Consider the following 22,334-nt stretch of genomic DNA (forward strand, 5'->3'; position numbering starts at 1 on the left):
GATCTTAAAGCAACATTTCTTAAAGCTTGAAGGCATGTACACTTTTCCTGAGGATCTACTTAGACGCAGTTTGGAGTCAATATTTCTGGGCCGGGGTGCGAGATTCTGAATCTCCTGCAAGCTCTCAGGTGATGCCTACGGTGGAGGTCTGAGGACCACACTGAGTAACCGATCCTTAGAACTCATGGCTGCAAACCTTTCTTTCATCCCCAGGTATTTAATGAGCATGTACTATGTTCTAGGCTCTGCTGCCATCTGTGCTGTCATATTCACCTCATTAGCTGTGGGGCTGTAGCAATTGCTTCACCTGTCTCAATCTCTGGTTCCTCCTCTGTCAAAACGGGCTCGTGAATTGTGGGGCTGTTGAATAATTGCACCACAACAACAGCAGCGAGAACAGTGACTGGCATTTAGTAAGCCCGCCCTTCTTCTGTCCTATGTGTTTTATGTGCATCGGCTTTTAAAATTATTCCTGCTATCTTAGGAGGTGGCGCTAACGAAATGCCCATCTGCAGAGGGGAAGGAGCATGGCCGAGTGCGTCAGGGCGCCTAGTGGGAAGTGGGGGCTGCCCCGGTGCCCAGGCTGGCTCCACCGGCTGTGTGACTTGGGACAGCTGTACAATAGGGAGAAAAACGTGGTTAATGTATCTACAGGGCTTAAAACGGGATCGTGGCTCATGTGGACAAATGCCATTCCTGCTGTAGCTGCCTGCCCATTCCTGGCACACAGTAGGTGCACAGTGAGCTGAGCCACTCTAGGCACTGGGTGCTCTTTCTCTTTGTGTGTCCAGGATTCTGCCTGGATCAGTGTACTCTGACCTTGCCTCCTGGCCCTGATATGGATGGGCCTGCCAGCAGGGGAGGGCTGCCTCCACGGAGGGGTAGGAAATCTGGGGGTGGGGTGGGAAGAGGGTGCAACCCATCCCACTGATGGCTTTAGGACCAGCCACCTGGACCCCCTGGCCAGAGGGAGAGGGAGGTTTGGGGTCTTCCCAGCACTCTTCCCGTGTCAGGACGACTCTTTGCCTGTCCCCTGCTCATTAGCTTTGCCAAGCTTGGCCCGGGCTTAGGAGTGTAACAGACCTGGGATCCTCCCAGCTCTGCAACTTGGGCCAGAGGCTTGCTTTCTCTGAGCCTCTTCTGTTTGCTCTTCTGTTAAATAGGCATCTTTGGGCCTTCTGGCTCTTGGGCCAGAGTTTGCTCTTCTGTTAAATAGGCATCTTCCGTCCTATGGATGTCATCGCCTGGATCTCTCTCTCTCTGATTCCAGGGCACTGGCCCAGAGAGTTGGCAGGTGTGGGGGAGAGGGGGCGGAGATGTTGCATTATCTCATTGGCAGAACACGTGGTGCACAATAGTTTACATAGAGTGCCTGGCACACAGAAGGAGCATTTTATGCACAGTGCCTGGCACTCAGTGGGCATGCTTAATGTCGAGCACCTGCCACACAGTAGTCAAGGTGTTTGCAGAGTACACAGCAAAGAGTACATGGCACACAGTAGGCATGTTTTATGTAAAGTACTTTGCACAGAGTATGCTTATTTTATGTAAAGCACCTGCCACACAGTAGGAGAGCTCTAAGAGGGCACCGGGCACACAGTAGGTATACTTTCCATGGAATACCCAACACAGTAGGTGTGCTTTATGTAGAGCACCTAGCACTTAGTAGGCATGCCTTATAGAGGGTCCCCAGCACATGTAGGCATGCTTTCGGTCAACACCTGGCATACGGTTGACAGGATTTGTGTCAAACAGAAGGGGCGCACAGTGGGTGTACTTTATACGACGTACCTGGCTCGAGGTAGGCACACTTCATGTAGAGTTCCCAACACACTGTAGGCACACTTTTTGCGGTACCCAGCACATAGTAGACACACTTTACAGACAGTCTTCTGCAAACAGGAGGTTTACTTTACGTGGAACGCTGGCACAGAGCAGCACACACACTAGTCACGAGCTCTTTCTTGGCAACTTATCTTTTTAGGGGTCCCTGATCTTTCCTACCTTCCTGTGGAACCGTCTTCTGTCCCCCTCTCAGGCCCTCATCTGACATCCCATTTCCCAGATGGCAAGACTGAGCCTAGAGAGGGCCGGCACAGCCTAAGGTCACAGCCAGGAGGGGGCTGAACTGCGTGCAGGGTCTCCCAGCTCTGTCTGGGCCCCCCTCCCTCTCCTGGCCTCCTGCAGCCTCACCCCCTCACCTCCAGGTGCCTTCTTCCCACTGGGCCCTTTACCCCCTGAGTCTGATGCAAGTAACCCCCAGCCAGAAGGGCTTTTTGTTCCTGCCCCCTGCGGTCTTGTGTCAGCCCAGGCCCTAGGCTGCTTGGAGGCAGGACTTGAACTCCTGCCAGGCTGTGCAGCCCGGAGGCCCGAGGCTTCCTGATTCTGCCCTGGGAAATGGTGCATGCCTCTGACCTGCCTCGTACGTGGAGAGGAGCCCCAGAGATGTTTTGGGACTAGGCTTGGCTGGACCCTGCCCCCATGGCACCTGAACTGTCATGTTCAAGCTTTTCCCTGCTGTGCCCTGCTGGCCTTGAAAGGGCAGGGGTGGCTGTTAGCTTGGGGGCCAGGAGTCACCTTTGCCCAACCATCAACGGATCCCCCACCCCCACGTGGGGGATGCTGAGTTCTGAGAACCCATTCTCTCTTTATAACACGGAAGTCCCCCTCCCCCACCTACTAGTTGGGCCACTGCCAGGTGGGGAGGAGGTAAGCAGGCAGGCAGGGACTGGCTGGTTTAGCCTGGTCACTGCCAGTGTCCCCTAGGTCAGGCTCCAGGGACAAAGACTTTCCAAGAGGAGGGGAGAGGAGGCTGTGTGGATAAGCTGCTGAGGTCTGAAGGTACCTGGCTGGGGGTTGATCCTGGGTAGCAAAGGATGCTGCCCAAGGGTGGGGTGGCTCCAGAGAGCCGCTGGGAGCAGAGTGGCTACTGGTGGGTGGTTAGCTATCTCTCTGTGTCTCTGTCTTTCTTTTTCTCCCTCTCACTCACTCTGCCTCTCCCTCTGGAATTCTCTAGGTCCTCCTCCTCTCTCTGAATCACCATTTGCCCAGTGCTGAGCACTCACCATGCCTACCCCTCTCAGTCCCTGACCCTTCCATCCCGGTGTGGGGGAGGGGCTCTCCCTCTGCTCCTGAAGAGTCCAGAGAGCTCACCCTTGGGCCCATTTCCTCGGCCTCAGGAAAATCTGTCCCCTCTGCCTCCAGGATGCTGAGCCTGTCCTGGCTGGGACTCGGGCAGGTGGCAGCCTCCCCATGGCTGCTCCTGCTGCTGGTGGGGGTTTCCTGGCTCTTGGCTCGCGTCCTGGCCTGGAGCTACAGCTTCTATGACACGTGCTGCCGCCTCCGGTGTTTCCCGCAGCCCCCGAAGCGGAACTGGTTTTGGGGTCACCTCGGACTGGTGAGTGTGGGTGGCAGGATGGGCCTGGGGCAGCGGGGTGGATGCACTTTCCCAGGGGTGGGGAACGGGGACCTGGGGTGGGGCTGGGGTCTGGGACAGCAGAGAATGAGGAAGGCTAGGGAGCCGTTCTTTAATCACTCGTTCATCCCAGGCCATTTCCACATCTTCATCTTCGCACCCCTAGCCTGTTTGGGATCCATTTCCTGCCTCTCTTCCCCACATTAATGTCCCTCTGAAGGGCTCCCAGGGCGGGCTGCACAGAGCAGGGTCCCTTGGCATTCCCAGTGTCCGTGGCTACCCCAGGGACCTTCTCAGGGGCACTGTCCAGGGTCCGCTCCCTACCTGGCCCATTCCCTTGTGTCTGCTCACTTACCTACAGGAATTACCTATGACCTCCCCACCTCGACTCACAGGGGTCTAGCTCTCCACCCACACCCCTCCCCAGGAAAGCTTCCTCTCAGTCTACACTCCCCTGCTGAGATGTCCCAATGGGCCCATTGCCCAACCTGAATAAAGTTAACCACTCACTTCCCCTTACAGAAGCTTTCTTTGACTCCCCACCTGCAGGGACCTTTGACCTGGGTCTGCTCATACTTAAAGAATTAATTGTCCAGTTCCTTATTTTCCACCTCTTTACCTGGATAGTTGCTCTGGGGATCAGATACTACATTGTCCAGCCCAGGAGCTGGCATACAGTAGGCACTCAGGTAAGTGTTTGATGACATAGGTGGTGAGCTTGCCATTACCTGCCATGTTCAAGGTCAAAGGGATGAGCGGCTAACCCTTCTCATCCCCAGACAGGCTGAGGGAGGAGCACAGCTCTCCTTAACTGCCCAGCATGAGGACCACAGCTGGGGGAAGGACTTCCTGCTATTTTACTGCTCATTATGGCCAAGTTTGGAATGAGGGCATTCCAAGCTCATTGTGAAGTTTGCCTGAGATGCTGGGTCTGGGAATGTTCTTAACAAACCCTGGGGGCAGCAGGAATGTTATAAAGTTACTGTTTCCACTCCCTGCTCCAGGGCTTGGCCATGGAGGCTGGTCTTGGTCACTCTTCTCTCCTCCAGTCCCTCTTGCTGTGTGACCTCAGCTGAGTCACTCTCCCTCTCTGGGCCAATCTCCTCAAATGCCTCAGTGTTCTTAGGGAGCAGGGAACAGTCACTAAAGTGAAAATGACTTGTATTCACCTGTCTGGAGCACCTGGAAGTATTTGTCAGGCCGGGGATGGGGCTTCCCGTGGGACTGGAGAGGATGCCTCACTGGGAGGCAAGCCCCCCTCCTTCTCCTTTTGGGGGATGCGGCCTGGGTTTCTTCATTTGTAAAAGGCACGGCTGATGGGGGAGTCCATAGGTTCAGGGGATAGGTTCATAGATAGTCCATAGGTTCATAGGTAGAGGTAGATAGACAGACAGACAGACAGATGGGATGCACCATGCAAGCTGGCGCGCAGAAGAGGACGTAGGTGGGAGCTGCCCTCCTGACTGATGGGCAGAGCTCACACCTGTGTCCTGGGGTCTGTCAGAGCTGGAAGGTCTGCACACCTTCACCATCTGGGGAGCGGGGCGGCTGTGTGGACTGGCCAGGACATGACAGGACATGGGAAGGAGCCCCAGTACAAAACGTGAGGCCACCCTGCTGTTCCCGTGGGCACCTCCCTGAGATTGGAAAGACTCCCAGGAGAAGAAAGATCTGACTTCTCAAGCCAAGGTCGGCCTCTCTGGGGGCAGAGAGCATGTCTTCTCCCTGTGTCCTGGGAGGGACCCTTGGGAGATGGAGAGTCTTCCGGGATCCCTCTGCCCCCAAGGGAAGGAGCAGGAAGAAACAGAGATCCCCTCCATCTATGCAGAGTCTGGACACACTGACCACTGCAGAGGTTGCAGGGGAACTTGCCGTGGCTCCTTCTGTGGAGGTGATGGCCCCTGTCTTGCTTGTAGGTCCACCCCACAGAGCAGGGCTTGAGGGTCTTAACTCAGCTGGTGGCCGCCTACCCGAAGGGGTTTGTGACGTGGCTGGGCCCCACCATACCCCTTATCACTTTGTGCCACCCTGACATGATCCGGACTATCACCAATGCCTCAGGTACTCATGCAGAGCTTGTGGTGATGGGCTGTGACACAACCCATGGCTGTCACCCCCTCTTTCTCGAAGCTTCACGCAACACCAGCAGGTCACTGGCCTCACTTCCCCCTTCTCTCTCAGCCATCTTCCTCTTCCCTTCTTGTGTTTGTCAATCCCCATCTCACTGTCTCCTTCTTCCACTTCTGTCTAATCCCCCACCCCAACCCTGGTGTCCTGGGCACCACTGGGACCCCAAGAGCCCTCAATCCAAGGCTCAGTCCTGGAGGAACCCTCAATCTTGAGGAGATGGGTTGACAGAGAGGTCCTTGACCTGGTGAGGTAAGGAATTGGCCAGAGGGACATGGCTGTGTCATCCCAGAGATGAATCAAGGCCTCTGCTGGGGCAGGCTGGAAGACTTCCTAGAGGAGGAATTATTGGAACTGGGTATGGAATGACAAGCAGAAATTTTTTTAAAGCAGAGGGCAGAGTGGTGCGATGGACATCGATAGCATCTGAGGTCCCCTGACAGGCCTGGCCTCAGTCCCACCCATCTCCATCCCCAGAGCAACAAGTGTTGGCAGAACACCTGCGCTGCTTTTTCTGTGACACCCACCTCTGGTGGGTTGGTTCCTTCCACCCTATTCTACAATCTTGTCTGCTCCAAGTTCATTGCTCTTCTGCTTGAGGGCCCAGGAGTCTCCTTGATGGGACTCTACCCCAGCCTAGCTCCCTTCACTTGCTTCTGTTTCTTGTACTTCCAGACAGACCAGGCTGAGCAGGGGAATAAGCAGCATCCAACAGAAACCTTAGCTTTAACGCCCAAATTCTGGGTGACTCTGGGAAGGCACCCAGCTCTCTCTGGCTGCCAAGGTGTTTTTCAGTTGTGAGTGGTGAAAACTCAACCCTATGTGGTCTAATCAAAGAAAGGAGATCTATTTACAGTGAAGTCCAGAGAGCATTGTCTTCAGGCATGGCTGGATCCAGGTCTCAAATAACATCATCAAGAATCTGTCTTCATTGTTTCAGTTCTGTTTTCCTCTGTGATGGCTTCACTTTCATTCTGGTAAAGAAACTCAACCCCCATGGGAAAGCGAGCTTAATCCCAACAGTTCCAGGGGAAAAGTTGCAAAACTCCCTTTAATTTTCTTGGACTGCATCCCAGGGTCAGTTTCTCATTTAATCACTGTGGCTCTGATTACCCAGTCTTGGCAAGTGTAGGTTCTCAGAGCTATTGTTTTGGGGCTCAAAGCAGTTTGATGGCTAAGAAGTCAGGTCCTGGAATTCTGATGGACTTGGGCTCAGATCTCAGGCAGGTCGCTTACCATCTGGGAGACTGGGGGCAAATGACTTCATCATTCAGAGCCTCAGTTTTCTTATATGAAAAATGAGGAGAGAGGAGAAGCCAGGTGAATGTGGTGTTTGGGATCCAAATGGGGGAAAGACCCTTTTTGTTCCTGTAACCAAAGAGCCCCAATTGTTTTACCAAGGGTCTGGGGAAGGATTCCGGGAGGAGACTGAGCTGCTGGAAAGGATGCACAGGGCTCAGGTCTGGGTCTTTGCTCTGCAGGGTCCTTCCATCTGGCCATCTAGAAAGACTGTGAATGGGGTCCTTTTTGTTTCTCTTCAGATTCAGAGCTCAGAGGAAGGTCTTCTGTACACACAAAACCTGGCAAGCACCTATGGGGATGTGTGCTGCTGGTGGGTGGGTCCCTGGCATGCAGTCATCCGAATCTTCCACCCCACCTGCATCAAGCCTGTGCTCTTTGCTCCAGGTAGACACCCCACGGCCATGGCTTGCTCACTGCTGAAGTCTCTGTGCTGCCGACAGCGTGGTGGGTGACCCAGATGCAGTTGTGGGGACGCCACTGTCTCTGTCTTGCCTGGACCCCACATGCCAGATCTCTGGTCACGTCTGCTCACACCTAGGGTGTGATTGTGCGATGTCTGCTGTATGGCCAGGTCTGGTCACGTTTATGTTTCCACCTGTGTTCTGGTTACTGCCGATATACTTTATACCTGGTTATACCTGGCATAGGGTACATGGTAACCATGAAGATGGCCTTAGTCATGTCTGGGGCTCACCTGTGGCCAAGGATATTCAAGGCATGTGGGGAGTCTGTCTGTTTTTGTCTAGGATGCTATTTGAGATTGTCTGGTTCTCCTGTGGGTTGTGTCTGGACCATGTTTGGAGTTTGTCTGAGGTCTGGAACCTCGAGTCCTTCTGAGAAATGCTGAGGCCTTATGTGAGCCTTGTCCAGGGCAGGTCTTAGGATATGGCTGGGTCATACCTGGTCCATGCCTGGGACATTAGTGGGATCGTATTTAAGTCCTGCCTGGGACTATCTGTGAGACATACTGAGGTTGTGTCAGATTGTCTCTGGGTCCATGTCAGAGGATGCTGCATCAGGTCAGTGTGTGTTATACATGTTGTTTCATGCCAGGGCATGTTAACATGTGTTGGGGCCATGTCAGGAGATGTCAGAGAGTTCTGGGACAGATGCGATGTCCTACGTCCCTGTAAAGGCATTTTGTGGAGTGCTGATTTGTGCTCAGGTGTTTCGAACATGTTGGACTGGCACAACATGTGTTGTGCCACATTTTAGAGAGCATCTAAGTACATAGGGGTGTGTCCATGGGCTCTGCCTTTGCTCTGCTCTGTGCTGCAGCCTGGTATGGTGCCCCCTCACCTCCCCACTCTGTTTCCTCCGCTCTTGTACCCATTCCTGCTAAGCTGGTCTTGGAGGGAGTATGAATTCCCCTGGCTGGGCCCTCTACTCCCCCAACCCAAACCCCTCCCCTCCCCCTCCCCATGACCCCTGATGGTCCTCATTCATGTCAGCTGCCATTGCACCCAAGGACACGGTCTTCTACAGCTTCTTGAAGCCCTGGCTGGGTGAGTAACTGTGGGTGAAGGGGATTGGGGACAACCTTGGGGACCCAGGGGGAGGCAGTGCCTTTGCCCACTTCTTGCGGCTGCCTCTACTAGGGGATGGGCTCTTGCTGAGTGCTGGTGACAAATGGAGCAGCCATCGCCGCATGCTGACACCCGCCTTCCACTTCAACATCCTGAAGCACTATGTGAAGATTTTCAATGACAGTGTAAATGTCATGCATGTGAGTCTTTTGAACCCAGGGTCCCAGCTGAAGTCTTGGGGGCGATGGAGGTTCTGAGATATCTTGTCTGGAATTCTGGCTCTCCTAGACAGCTTTGGGGCCATTGCTCTTCCTCTCTGAGCCTCAATTTTCTCAGCTATATAATGGGAATAATGGTCCCCACTTTGCAGGGTAGTCAAGATAATGTAATGTATTCATGTCCCTGGCACATAGCAGGTGCTCAGAAGGTGTTAATTTCAATGTTTCCCTTACAAAGAAGCCTTCGAACCTGAGACCCACTTGGTTATCCATGGAGGTTGCATAGTAGTTATGCTGAATTAACGAACCACTTCCAAACTCATTGGTCTGAAACAATAAGGGTTTATTATTGCTAACCTGTCTGTGAGTCAGTTGGTCTTCTGGACATGGATGGGATCACATGTGCTTGTGATCAGCTCTGGGTCAGGTATGTACTTTGCAGATCTGGGCTCAGCCCTCTTACATGTTCGAGGAGTGGCTGGCTGCAGGCTGATCTAGGGTGGTCTCAGCTTGGACAACTGAACTTTCTTTAATGTGATTCTCTCCCTCCAGAAAGCATCTCAGGCTTGTTCCCATGGCTGAGGCAGGGTTCCAGGAGACTGAGAGGAGGCTTCAATGCCTCTTGAGATCTAGGTTTAAGATGATCACCTTGTCATTTTTGCTATGGTCGACTGGCCAAAGCAAGTCAAAAGGCCATTATAGAATCAAAAGGTGGTGAAAGAGCATCCACCTTTTAATGGGAGTTGCTGAAAAATCACATTGAAAAGGTGTGGATATAAGGAAGTGAAGAATTGGAGGTGGGGGTTTTGTGAAGGGCCTGGGATTATTTTCACACTTGCAAGCTAAGGAGTGAGATTGTTATGGTTTTGTGGATTGTGCCAGAAGACACAAGACTCCTGTGTCAGAGACAAAGAACAATTTATTACTCATAGCACAGCAAGCACACGTACTTCTTGGTTTGCATTCTTTCTCTAAGTCACCAAATCCTGTGAGGATAACATAGGTGGGCTTCAATGCTTATGCAGTAAGTTGCATTACAGGAGAGGCATACCAGGTTCAGGGACTCTATGACTTCTGGTAATTAAAAGCAAACCTGACATTTGTGTGGGGGAAATATTACCTTATTCCTTAAGGGTGTTTGCTGAAAATGCAACTCTGAGAAATGCCTAAGTAAAGAATATCAGAGCCTTGCCTTTTTTGGGCATACCCAGCAAAAAGGTGGAGGGGTGCTCGGGGCCCATGAATCGCCTCTTTCAACACAGGGGAATTTTTTCTTAATTTATGACAATTAAGATGATGAAAGCTAACATTTCTCAAGCACTTACTATACACCAGAATCTATGTGTACATTCCATGACATATATTGTCTAATTTGATTTTCACAACCATATGAGGTAAAGATGATTATTATTACCTCATTACAGGTGGTGAAAATAGGTTCAGAGAAGTTAGGGAGCTTGCCTGCATTCACACAGCTAGCAAGTGAGCTAATGAGTGGAGCTGGGATTCCAATGTGGTTTGTCTGACAACAGAACAAGTCATATTAACTGTTACTGAAGCTTTGACAGGTGGAGTCCAGAGGGCAGCAGTGAGTTGACCAAGGGCACACAGGGGTGTAGGAGGCAGAGTCAGGATTTGAACTCAGGTCTTCTGACTCTCAGCCATGGGGTCTTAATAGTAAGAGTTTGTACTCCCACCCAATCCTGGTCCTCCCTGGGGATGGGTGCCTGGGGTGGAGGACAAGGAGCCTGGATCTGGTGGATCCCCTCTTGGTGGTTGGTGTTGGAGAGGGGTTCAGAGGAGGCAGGTCCCAGCCCCAGCTCTACCTTCTTCTCTGCCCAGGCCAAGTGGAAACGCCTGGTCTCAGAGGGCAGCACCCGTCTGGACATGTTTGAGCACATCAGCCTCATGACCCTGGACAGTCTGCAGAAATGTGTCTTCAGTTTTGACAGCAATTGCCAGGAGTGAGTGCTTGCTCAGGACCTGGGAACATGAACTGTAGATCCAAGGGAGTAGATGGGGAGGGGAGGGATGACCAGGGCAATCAGAAGGGACTTCCTGGAGGAGACGGATCAGAGTTGGACAAAGAAGGACAAGGAAGGGAAAGAGAAAGAGTGATCCTTTCAGGTAAGCAGAAATGTTTGACAAAGGCCAAGGGACTAGGATGAGTAAAGCATGTGCCACAGTAAGGAGCCACCTTGGGAATGAGATTGGAAGGGTTGGCAGGAGCTATATCTTAAGGACATTCAAAAGCCAGGCAAAAGGGTATGAACTTTATCTGAGGTTTGAGCAGGTGAGGGTCATGAGCAAAGCTGTTCTTGGACATCTGAGTCTGGAGAAGACCAACTGATGTGTAGACAATGGATGGTGTGAAATTGGATGCAAGATTAGAGAGGGGATTGGGTCCATTGACCAAATGGGAGAAGATGAAGTCTGAGCTGTATGGAGAGAGAGGAGAGATGCATAATGTGTCAGCTGGGTTCTGGGTTCATGGAGGCAGCTCACAGAAATGGGAATCAGGGAGAGAAGAAAGTCTGGAGGGTCATGTGTCCTGGATCATCCCCACCATGTATCTGTGGGGCCATCAGTTCCTGGATACTCAGTTTTCTGATGGGCCATATCTCCCAGCTGCTGGTAGCAGGCATTTTCTCAGCCTTCAGGTGAGCTAAGTTGTTACTTTCCTTCATGCCCTCATCCTGCAGGAAGCCTAGTGAATATATTGCTGCCATCTTAGAGCTCAGTGCCCTTGTGGCAAAACGGCACCAGCAGATCTTCATGCACATGGACTTCCTGTACTACCTCACTCCAGATGGGCAACGCTTCCGCAGAGCCTGCCGCCTGGTGCACAACTTCACGGATGCTGTTATCCAGGAACGGCGCCGCACTCTCCCCGATGAGGGTGTTGATGACTTCCTCAAGGCCAAGGCTAAGGCCAAGACTTTGGACTTCATTGATGTGCTCCTGCTGACCAAGGTGGGTTTCTCTGGGATCTGGATTCAAATGGTAGAATGGACCTTGATTTCAGATTTCAAATTGAAGACTTAGACTTGATCCAGAGGGCACTGGGGAGTCATGGGTGGTGTTTGAGGAAAGGAGGGATGGATTAGGGATATGTTTTAGAGATGACTTTATGGAATATAACCTGCAGGGGACTGTAAGTCTGCAACTGTGAAGGGCCTGAGATTTTACTCTACTTAATAAGGTAGTCGTGCGTGCGTGTGTGTGTGTGTGTGTGTGTGTATGCGTGTGTGTGTGTGTGTGCGCGTGTGTATTTATTTATTTGTATATTAGAATCCAGAGAAGCCCATTTGTTACTCACAGAAATGAAATAAGGGTGGCCATAGTAGAATTGTAGCCATGGTTCCTCATTCTAAAATTCTTCTGAGAGCTACATGATGCTTTTATCTGTACATGCAACCAACCATGCTTCCATCATAGGAGAGGTACCTCTACATTATGAATCTTGGAACTTATATAGGACTGCTGATACATCTGCCCCTTCTTCTTCTTCTCCTCCTCGTCTGCCTATGTTTTGTCCTCCTCCCCTCCCCTTCCCCCTCCTCCTCCCTTCCCCCCTCCTCATTTTCTTTCTCCTTCTTTCTCTTTCTTCTCCTTCTCCTTCTCCTTCTGTGTGTGTGAGAAAGAGAGAGAGAAGTAGAGAAAAGTGTTGTGGAGTATAAACCAATTATCTTCACCGAGAAGGCAAAGTCTACAGGTTCTGTTGGTTTATCACCAGGGGAGATAAGGAATCTCTGGATTTACTATCCTAGAATGAGATCAAATGGCTCCGGAGCAATGCTCATTTCCAACTTCCAAGGGAAGTTGTCATTCAGTCTCCTGTAATCCAGGTGGCCAATAACTTCTTTCCAGTAAGTCCTCATCATGTAGAAACATGAAGATATTCATGGATCACTGATCCCTCTCACCAGGGACAAAACAGGAGGCAAAGAGGCCACGGAGGAGAAGGCCTGTGGGGTGGGGCCTCTGGTAATAGTTTCTGGATGGATAATGGAGCTTCAGAGATTGTCTCAAGTTAGGCTTATGAGCTCTCAGAGTGGATATGACTTGCTGTGTGTGTGGGTGGGTGGGGTGGAGTGGTCTTATACTCTCTCCAGGACAAAGATGGAAAACAATTGTCAGATGAGGATATCCGAGCTGAAGCTGACACCTTCATGTTTGGGGGTAAGCATCCCAGTGTGGGACTGCAGGGGGTAGGAGTCTGTCCAATCCCAGGGACTTGGCAGGTGGGCCCTGGACCACCCCATCCCACCCCATCTTCCCCATCCTCCCTGGGGGCCCTAACGAAGGGCGCTGTCCGCCCTCTGGTGCTGAACAAGCCCACAGACCCAAGCCTGTCTGGCTGCCTCTCAGGCCATGACACCACGGCCAGTGGTCTCTCCTGGGTCCTGTACAACCTTGCGAAGCACCCAGAGTATCAGGAGCGCTGTCGGCAGGAGGTGCAAGAGCTCCTGAGGGACCGTGAGCCTAAAGAGATTGAATGGTGAGTGCAGGTCCTCATGTCCTGTTCTGGAACCCCTCTCATTGGCTCTGCTCCCCTGCTGGGAAAGTGGAAAGAACTTTTTGTTGATTGTGTCATTATTGCTTAGAGAGACTAGGAGCAGAATCCAGAGGCAGCGGTCTGGTACCTAGCCTGGAGAGCAGGGGAAAGTGACAGAAAGATCTGGGCTGCTAAGAGAATTATTGACAATTATGAAGGCAGATGATACCACTTAGTACATATTCTGTAAGTGAACTTCCACTCCACTCCCTTACTTTTCTCTCCTAAATCACACTCTCTCCGCCCCCCCAATATCTTCACTCCCTGAGTGTTTGCTTGTCTCTTGCCTCCTAATTCCTTCAATACCGTTCAGTCCAGGATTCATGGGGGACACCTAGGGATTGAAATCATTCAATTCTTGTCCAGGAACACCTTCATTCATCCTGTCCCCATTCAGAGAACACTGCCGTGCTGCCTTTCTGTCCCCAGTTGTGTGCCATCTCCAATTCTACCAGCCCATTCTGTGTCCTGGAGCTCCAGCCTGGTGGGGGAATAGACTCAGGTCAGGACACCCTGGGTCCACCCCCTGGGCAGGGCTAGGATGGAGAGTAAGAGAGGCAAGGATAAGAGTAGAGAGAGTGCCTCAGCTGAGACCCTGAGTGATGATCAGTAGGTGTTTGGGTATAGTTGGGGTGCAGTTAATTCAAGAGGACAGGGTGGACAGAAGGGAAGAGGAGGGGAGGAATGGAAGAGGGAGAGGGAGAAAAGAGAGGGAAGGAGGGAGACAGGGAGAGAGAGAGAGAGAGAGAGAGAGAGAGAGAGAGAGAGAGAGAGAGAAACTTAAGTAGGCTCCATGCTTACTGGAGAGCCCGACATAGGACTCCATCACTTGAACCTTGAGTACAGTTGGGGTGCAGTTACTTCAAGAGGACAGGGTGGACAAAAGGGAAGAGGAGGGGAGGAATGGAAGAGGGAGAGGGAGAAGAGAGAGGGGAGGAGGGAGACAGGGAGAGGGAGAGAGAGAGAGAGAGAGAGAGAGAGAGAGAGAGAGACTTAAGTAAGCTCCATGCTTACTGGAGAGCCCGACATAGGACTCCATCACTTGAACCTTGAGATCATGACCTGAGATGAAATCTGACACTCAACAAACTGAACCACCCAGGCACCCCCCAGGAAGATCTTTCTAGGGCTAGTGTGGGAAACATACTGGAGAGGACAAGCTGTTGCATGGGGACCAGGAAAAGGATTCTGAGGCCTGGGACAGGCCAGGGTCTGGGGGATGTTGAAGAGGCATTGGACTGGACAGGCATTTTTTACGTAATATTTTCCATTCCAAGCCTTTGCTCAGCACAGCAGTCCTGTGAGGTAGGGAAATATTTTTAAGCTTTTTCAACAAGACTTCAAACAAAATTATACACTTGGTAAAAAAAAAAAAAAGACTATATAAAACAGAGTTTAGAGTAGAAATGAACTTTTAAAAAAATCCTTGCCCTAGGAGGAACACTTGTCAGTGATTTTCTGTGTATCCTTCCAGAAGACATCTATCTTTATACCCACATTTATATGAAAACTATCTCCTCTCCCCTTCCAAGTGGGAATTAAGGTCTACACATTAACAACCTATCCTTGAGATCTCTTCCTTTTCCCAGAATATGAGTTTTTGAAAAATAGTTTTGAATTACAAAGGCAATGATGAGAACAAGTTCTTCTTGTTCTGAGACGTTACAAAGGAGACTATGGTTATCATTAACATCCTCCCCTGCCAACTTAATCCCCTTTCTGTCTCCTGAGGGGTTTTTAAACTTTTAGACTCATTGATTTGCTATGTCTCTTTCCATAATTATCTATCTATCTATCTATCTATCTATTATCTATCAATAACTATCTATCATCTATCTATGTATCATCCATCTATCTATCATCTATATCATCTATCATCTATCAATCTATCTATCATCTATCTAGCTATAATCTATTATCTATCATTATCTATCATCTATTATCCATCATCTATCACCTATATCACCTATCTATCATCTATCATCTATATAATCTTTTTGTCCATTAACACATTTTGCATTTCCATATACATACTGTTTGTAACTTGTTCCATTCACTCAGAAGTGTGTCTTATAGCTCCTTCTCTCTGTGTGCTGCAAAGCTTTCAGTGGTTTACTTGGTTCACCCCTTTGTTAAGGACACTTATGTTAGTGATCTCAATTAGAGTAGACATTGCTGAATTGCTTTCCAGAGTCTCTGTTCTGATTTTCCTTTCATCCTACAGTGTGTGATAGGACTTGTGAACCCTATTCCCCGCATTCATCCATTCATTCATGCAGTGATAGAGATGGAAAGTGCAAGCAGAGGAGGGGCAGAGAAAGAATCCCAAGCAGAGACCAATGCAGAGCCAATGCCCATTGCCCATGCAGAGCCCATGTGGGACTTTGACCCATGAATTGTGAGATTATGCCCTGGGCTGAGACCAAGAGTTGGAGGCTTAACTGACTGAGCCACTTAGGTGTCCCCCATATTCCTCCTTTAAAAATTAAAAACAATTTTTTATTTGTGAGAGAGAGAGCACGCAAGCAGGAAAGAGGAGTAAGGAAGAGGGTGAGAGAGAGAATCTCAAGCAGGCTCCATGCTCAGCACAGAGCCCAATGCTTGATCCCACAAGCCTAGGATCATGACCTGAGCTGAAATCAAGAGTTGGACGCTCAACCAACTGAACCACCCAGGTGCCCCCTACTTCCTCCTGTTTTGATTGCTGTGTGATATTCTAACATATGGCTGTACTGTAATTTCTCTTAACATCTCCCATTGATGGATATTTGGATTGTTTCTACTTTTTTACTAAAACAAACAATAAGTCAGAATCTGTGAACACTGGGCCACGCTTACACATGTAAAGGTCTCTCCACTGCAAATTTCCAGAAGGACAATTGCTGAGTCAAAGACAGTTTCAGTTTTTGTCATTTTAATAGCTATTTCAGATCTGTTCCTATCAGCTGAATTTGATGTTACCACCTTTCCCATACCTATAGAATTATTGTATTGAATTTTAAATCTTTGCCAATTTTTCATATTTCCTCTTTTAATGAATACTTATTTAAATAAGGGGTTGAACATCTTTTGCACATTTTGGGGGCTACTCCCAACATTTTAAATACTGAGGTATCATTTATATACATCATATTAGTTTCAGGTGTACAAAAAGTGAGTTGGTATTTGTATATATTACAAAATGATCACCACAATTAGTTTGCTGACATTTTTCACCATACATAATTATAGAATTTTTTTTCTTGTGATGAGAACTTTTAAGATCTACTCTCTTAGCGACTTCCAAATATGCAATACAGCAGTATTAACCACAGTATTATTAATTATAGTCAACTATAGCCAATACAGTATTATTAACTAAAATACAGTAACTATGTAATGCTATACATTACATCCCTATGACTTAATTATTTTATAACTGAAAGTTATCCTTCACCCATTTGCTTACCTACACCCCCACCCCCACCCCTCACAACAACCAACCTATTCTTTGTATCTAGGAGATTGTTTTTGTTGTTGTTTGTTCATTTCTTCAGATTCTACACATAAGTTAGATCATACAGTGCTTGTCTTTCTCTTTCTGACTTATTTCATTTAGCACAATGCCCTTAAGATCCCTCCATGTTGTTTCAAATGGCAAGATGTCTTTTTATGGCTGAGTAATATTCCACTGCATGTATATATCACATTTTCTTTATCCATTCACCTATTGATGGACACAGTTGTTTTTCATAACCTTGGCTATCATAAGTAATGTTGCAATGAACATAAGTTTACGTATATCTTTTTGAGTTAGTGTTTTCATCTTCTTTGGATGACTACCCAGAAGTGAGATTGCTGGATAGCATGATAGTTGTAGTTTTTAATTTTTTTGAGGAAACTTCGTACTATTTTCCACAGTGGCTGCATGAATTTAAAACCCCACCAACAGTGCCCAGGGTTCCTTTTTCTCCACATCCTCATCAGCATTTGTTATTTCTTGTCTTTTTGGTAATAGCCGTGCTAACAGCTGTGAGGTGTGAGGTGATTTTTCCTTGTGATTTTGACTTGGATTTCCCTGATAATTAATGATTTTGAGCATCTTTTCATGTACTTATTCATCATTTGTGTGTCTCTTTAAAAAAATGTCTATTCAGGGGTGCCTGGGTGGCTCAGTCAGTTGAACGTCTGACTCTTGATTTCAGCTCAGGTCATGATCCCAGGGTCATGGGACTGAGACCTGCACTGAGCTCTGTGCTGAGTGTGGAGCCTGCTTGAGATTCTCTCTCTCTCTCTCTCTCTCTCTCTCTCTCTCTCTCTCTCTCCCCCTTTGCCACTCTTCCACACTGTCCCCTGCCTCCCCTCTAAAAAAATAAATAAAAATAAAATGTTCATTCTGATCATTCTTCTGCATACACTGATAAGCCATTTGTATTTCTTGTTATGTGATTAGTACTCATCTTTATTTTTCTCTTTGAGTTTTTCTCTTTTTTTCATATTTACTTACAATAACTCATTTAAAGATTGCCTTTTGACTTTTGAGGGGCACTTCTAGTTAATTGTTATGGAGACAGATTTGTCCAAATTTTCTTTTACAGTCATACTGTCTAGCCTTATGTTAGGGTTTTGTGGGCTTTTCTTACCAGATGCTAGGGCTTCACTTACTTGTCTCTCCTGTTCCATGGGTCTATTTTCCTATTTTTGCAGCAATGCCACACTGTTTTTTGTTTGTTTGTGTGTTTGTTTGTTTTATCACTGCATCTTTGTAATAAGTCTTTTCTTCTTTAAAATTTTTTTTAATGTTTATTTATTTTTGAGACAGAGAGAGACAGAGCATGAATGGGGGAGGGTCAGAGAGAGGGAGACACAGAATCTGAAACAGGCTCCAGGCTCTGAGCTGCCAGCACAGAGCCCGATGCGGGGCTCAAACTCACGGACCGTGAGATCATGACCTGAGCCGAGGTCGGCCGCTTAACCGACTGAGCCACCCAGGGGCCCCTGTAATAAGTCTTAATACCTGGTAGAGTGAGTTCCTCTTCTTTAATATTTCACTAAATATTTTTTCTTTAGTGTTTATTTATTTTTGAGAGAGAGAGAGAGAGAGAGCAAGGAAGGGACAGAGAGGGAGACACAAAATCTGAAGCAGGATCCCGGCTCTAAACTGTCAGCACAGAGCCTGATGTGGGGCTCAAACTCATAAACCGTGAGATCATGACCTGAGCTGAAATTGGCCGTTTAACCGACCAAGCCACCCAGGTGCCTCTTTAATATTTCATTTTTAAAATGACCTAGCACTTCATGATCTTCTATTCTTTTGGAAACGTTTTGGATTAAGTTTATCAAGTTCTTAAAACTACCAGGTAGATTTTCATTTGAATTGAACATATTCTACAGGTTGACTTGAATATATGATTGACTTGTGGAAAACAGATTACTTCATAATATGAATGCATACCATTCTAGAATGTGGAAGAAATACCCCATTTTTGGATACTGAAATACTCTTTAGTCTTTTAATAAAGTCCAAAATTTTTCTTAGAGATCTTATACATTTTTGGTTAAATTAACCCTAAGATATATTTTTTAATGTTTATTTTTGAGAGAGAGAGAGAGAGAGAGAGAGTGAGCAAGTGCATGCTCTAGTGGGGGAGGGGGAGGCAGAGGATCTGAAGTGAGCTCTGTGCTGACAGCAGAGAGCCTGATGTGGGACTTGAACTCACGAGCACTGAGATCATGACCTCAGCCAAAGATGGACACTTAAATGACTGAGCCACCCAGGCACCACAACCCTAAGATACTTTCATTGCTATGGTGAATCATATCTTTTATTGGGATTGAGAGAAATTTATAAATTCATTTGGAATATAGAGATTTCATATCTAAGTTTAATCCAGGTATTTATTTCTTCTTCTTCTTCTTCTTCTTCTTCTTCTTCTTCTTCTTCTTCTTCTTCCTTTATTTTTTCTAATTAGTTGTTATTTCAACATAGAAAAACAATTTTTTTCATATGCATATACATTTTGTGCCAGTGAACATAGTAAATACTAAGTATGGAGTCTTGTATCCAAAAACATGTTTTTAATAAAAGCTTTTGGAACAACTGGGGAGCTATCCAGAAAAAAGTTAATTCAACCTGCTTCTCATGTATTGTAACATGACAACATCAGGATGGAATCAAATATTTAAAAATTTTTAATGTTTATTTATTTTTGAGAGAGAGAGAGAAAGAGAGAGCATGAGTGGGGGAGAAGCAGAGAGGAGAGGGAGACACAGAATCTGAAGCAGGCTCTAGGCTCTGAGTTGTCAGCACAGAGCCTGGTGTGGGGCTCAAACTCACAAACCATGAGATCGTGACCTGAGCCGAAGTTGGATGCTTAACCTACTGAGCCACGCAGGTGCCCCAGGATGGAATCAAATTTAAAATAAAAAATAAAAGTGCCTTAAATGCTTTAGAGAAAACTGTGGGAAATTATCTTATAGCTCCAGAATAAGGAAGCCCTTATTTTTGACAAAAGTCCCAGGAAATATACAAGAAGAGATTGCTGTGCTGTTGCCTGAAAAAGATAAAGAGCAGTGTGTATAGTATATAGTATGCTACTGTATAATTTTTTTTTTTAATGCAAAAAAGTAGCTCTGGAAGGATACATTAAAAAAAAAAAAAAAGAACCTAGGCAAACTGTGAGGATGGGAAATGAGTGAGTTGAGTCGTAAGAATGGTGTTTTATAATTTTCCAGTTTTGAGCCAGTTAACTATATCATTAAAATTTACATCACCACACAAATTGAAGGGGATTAAAGAAAAATAATTCACCCCCACTCCCCCTTACTGGATCTTCAAGGTTTATAAAAGATTTCTGGTGTATTCTAAGCATAGAATCACTATCTGCCAACAATGACACACTTACCCCCACATTTCAGATTGCCTTACTGTCTTTTTTTCTTGTCTAATTGCATTAGCTAGGATCTGTAATACCATGAGAAATAAAACATTGGATCTGTTTCTTTTGTTTCCTACTCATTGCCTTTTGATTTTGCTCTCTTGCAGTAAACAATATTTAATTTTTATGCAAAATCGTAAACCTTTTTATTGTTGGATTTTGGGTGTTGTGCTTTGCACAGAAAACCTTCTAAAAATACCCAGCTAAATTTCCTCTCCTATTTCTGTGACACTGCCCTTCTTTTCCAAATACCACTTTATCGAGGTGTGATGGACACATTAAAAAGCTGTACATCTTTAAGGCGCACAACTTAATGGGTTTGGAGATATTTGATCCATCTGGAATTTATTTTGTTATAGGGAGAGATGATCTCATGGGGCAGTAGAGAACGGGGGTGGGGGTGGGGGGTAAGGGTCTCTGTTTTTGCTCCCTGGATAACTGTTGCGGGGGCGGGGGGGAGGGGTCCTTAGGGACGACCTGGCCCAGTTGCCTTTCCTGACCATGTGCATCAAGGAGAGTCTGCGGGTGCACCCCCCGGTCGCAGTCGTCTCCCGCTGCTGTACCCAGGACGTCGTGCTCCCAGATGGCCGGGTCATCCCCAAAGGTGCCCACAACACCAGGGGGAGGAGCCTCGTGGGCAGGAGGAGGGGCCCGTCAGGCAGGGTGAAACCCTTCCTGACGGGCCCCTCCCCTCCCACAGGTGTTATCTGCCTCGTCAGTATTTTCGGGACCCACCACAATCCATCCGTGTGGCCAGACCCTGAGGTGCTGCCTCCCCCTCCCTCCCCTCCACCCACCCTCATCCTTGGCCACTTCCCTAGCGGGGCCTAAGGGAAGGCTCAGGGTTCTGACCTGGCAAATGGCTCCCTCCATGAAAAGCACACCTGTGTCTCCAAAGCCGGCTGTCCTGGGAAACCCCATCCAACAGTCCCGCCTCTCTCCGCCCCCAGGTATACAATCCTTTCCGCTTTGACCCAGAAAACATCAAGGAAAGGTCTTCCCTGGCTTTTATTCCCTTCTCCGCGGGGCCCAGGTGAGCGCAGCGGGCATCTGAGGTGGGGATGAGGTGCTGAGGGCAGGGGCCTGGGCCTGAGATCCCAGACGTGGCTGTGGGGGCGGGAAAGGGGGTGTTGAGGATGGTTCTCCTTCTCTCCCCTCCTCCAGAGGTTGGGGGTAAAGGCCTGGGCAGTGCGGGGTGGCTGGGTCCAAGGAGGGCTCCGCGGTGTGCTCAGAGCCCCTTCCCAGGGCTGGGATCTGAGCCAAGCTCAGGGACCCCCGTATGGGGGTCCCGGGCACGGTTAGTCCCCTCCGGTATCCCTGCGGGCGGGGCTGGCGGTCCCGGGCCAGGTTCGGGGCGCGACGGGACCTGCTGGGGTCCCTGGCGAGTGAGTGCCCACTGCCGCCCGCAGGAACTGCATCGGGCAGACGTTCGCCCTGACCGAGATAAAGGTGGTCCTGGCGCTCACGCTGCTGCGCTTTCGGGTCCTGCCGGACAAGGAGGAGCCGCGCAGGAAGCCGGAGCTCATCCTGCGCGCCGAGGGCGGGCTTTGGCTGCGGGTGGAGCCTCTGAGCGCCGGCCCCCAGTGACCCGCCAGCTCCCCCTGGCTTGGGATCCACCCCGACCCTATACACGCCCCCTGGCGGATTCCCAGGATAGAGCTGTGTGGTCTCCTCTGCTAGAGCGCCACTGACAGCCAGCAGGGGGCGCTCGGGACCTGCGGAACGCAGGGAGCGGTGGAGGGGTGGGAGTAGGGGTGGGGTGGGGTGGAGGGGTGGGAGTAGGGGTGGGGGTGGGGTGAAGGGTGTGTGAGCACAAGACCTTGATAGCCTTTCCAGCTGACCACAGGCACGCGCCCATGCTGATTGCGCATTCTCCCAAAATCAAATCTATGGTCACTCCAGAGCTCCAATGAACAGAGAATAAAACAAAGAAAAGCATACTAAAACTCTAAATTTTCCCAATAGTCTCTAAATTCAACAACTGGTAAGGGGTCTCCAGACTGCCTGCCAGCCCTCCTTCCATATACCCCCTGCTCCTTACACACACAGCCTTCCCCACCATCATATCTCACATCAGAGTGCTACATTTGTTCCAAAGGAGGGACCTACATTGACACATCATTATTATCTTGGTGTTGTGTATTCGGTGGATTTTGACAAATGGATAATTGAAACAGGGTGCTGTCGAAAAACACCACCAGACGCCGAATAGAAGCGGGGCAAGATTTTATTCATGGCCGGGCCAAACCTGATCTCCTGATCTTAAGGAGA

At 48.6% G+C, this 22,334-nt stretch overlaps 1 protein-coding gene across 9 annotated transcripts; it reads left to right on the plus strand.

Moving 5' to 3' along the window:
* The first annotated feature begins 2,702 nt into the window (after positions 1–2,702).
* On the plus strand, positions 2,703–21,804 carry LOC122214104 (cytochrome P450 4F3). 9 transcript variants are annotated; one of them, XM_042928772.1, is made up of 13 exons: positions 2,703–2,841; positions 3,205–3,397; positions 5,332–5,476; positions 8,296–8,349; positions 8,443–8,570; positions 10,431–10,552; positions 11,291–11,561; positions 12,704–12,770; positions 12,960–13,089; positions 20,534–20,667; positions 20,764–20,828; positions 21,014–21,096; positions 21,473–21,804. In XM_042928772.1, exons 2-13 carry the CDS (start codon positions 3,206–3,208, stop codon positions 21,648–21,650), a joined length of 1,569 nt encoding a protein of 522 aa, XP_042784706.1. In that variant the 5' UTR covers positions 2,703–2,841; position 3,205; the 3' UTR covers positions 21,651–21,804. The 9 variants fall into 9 exon arrangements, with proteins under 9 accessions (XP_042784706.1, XP_042784700.1, XP_042784702.1 ...); XM_042928766.1 differs by lacking the exon at positions 5,332–5,476 and adding an exon at positions 7,084–7,228 and having other exon boundaries at positions 2,707–2,841; XM_042928765.1 differs by lacking the exons at positions 2,703–2,841; positions 3,205–3,397; positions 5,332–5,476 and adding exons at positions 3,471–4,104; positions 7,084–7,228.
* Positions 21,805–22,334: the final 530 nt, after the last annotated feature.

The sequence above is a fragment of the Panthera leo genome, chromosome A2 (assembly GCF_018350215.1).
Source record: "Panthera leo isolate Ple1 chromosome A2, P.leo_Ple1_pat1.1, whole genome shotgun sequence".
Taxonomy (NCBI): domain Eukaryota; kingdom Metazoa; phylum Chordata; class Mammalia; order Carnivora; family Felidae; genus Panthera; species Panthera leo.

Bases quoted from the DNA above. Each gene is read 5' to 3' on its own strand.
- LOC122214104 (XM_042928764.1), top strand. From the start codon at position 6,841: ATGAGGAGAGAGGAGAAGCCAGGTGAATGTGGTGTTTGGGATCCAAAT. The intron at 10,553-11,290 runs GTGAGTGCTTGC...CTCATCCTGCAG, and splicing joins TTTGACAGCAATTGCCAGGA to GAAGCCTAGTGAATATATTG. The intron at 11,562-12,703 runs GTGGGTTTCTCT...TACTCTCTCCAG, and splicing joins ATGTGCTCCTGCTGACCAAG to GACAAAGATGGAAAACAATT.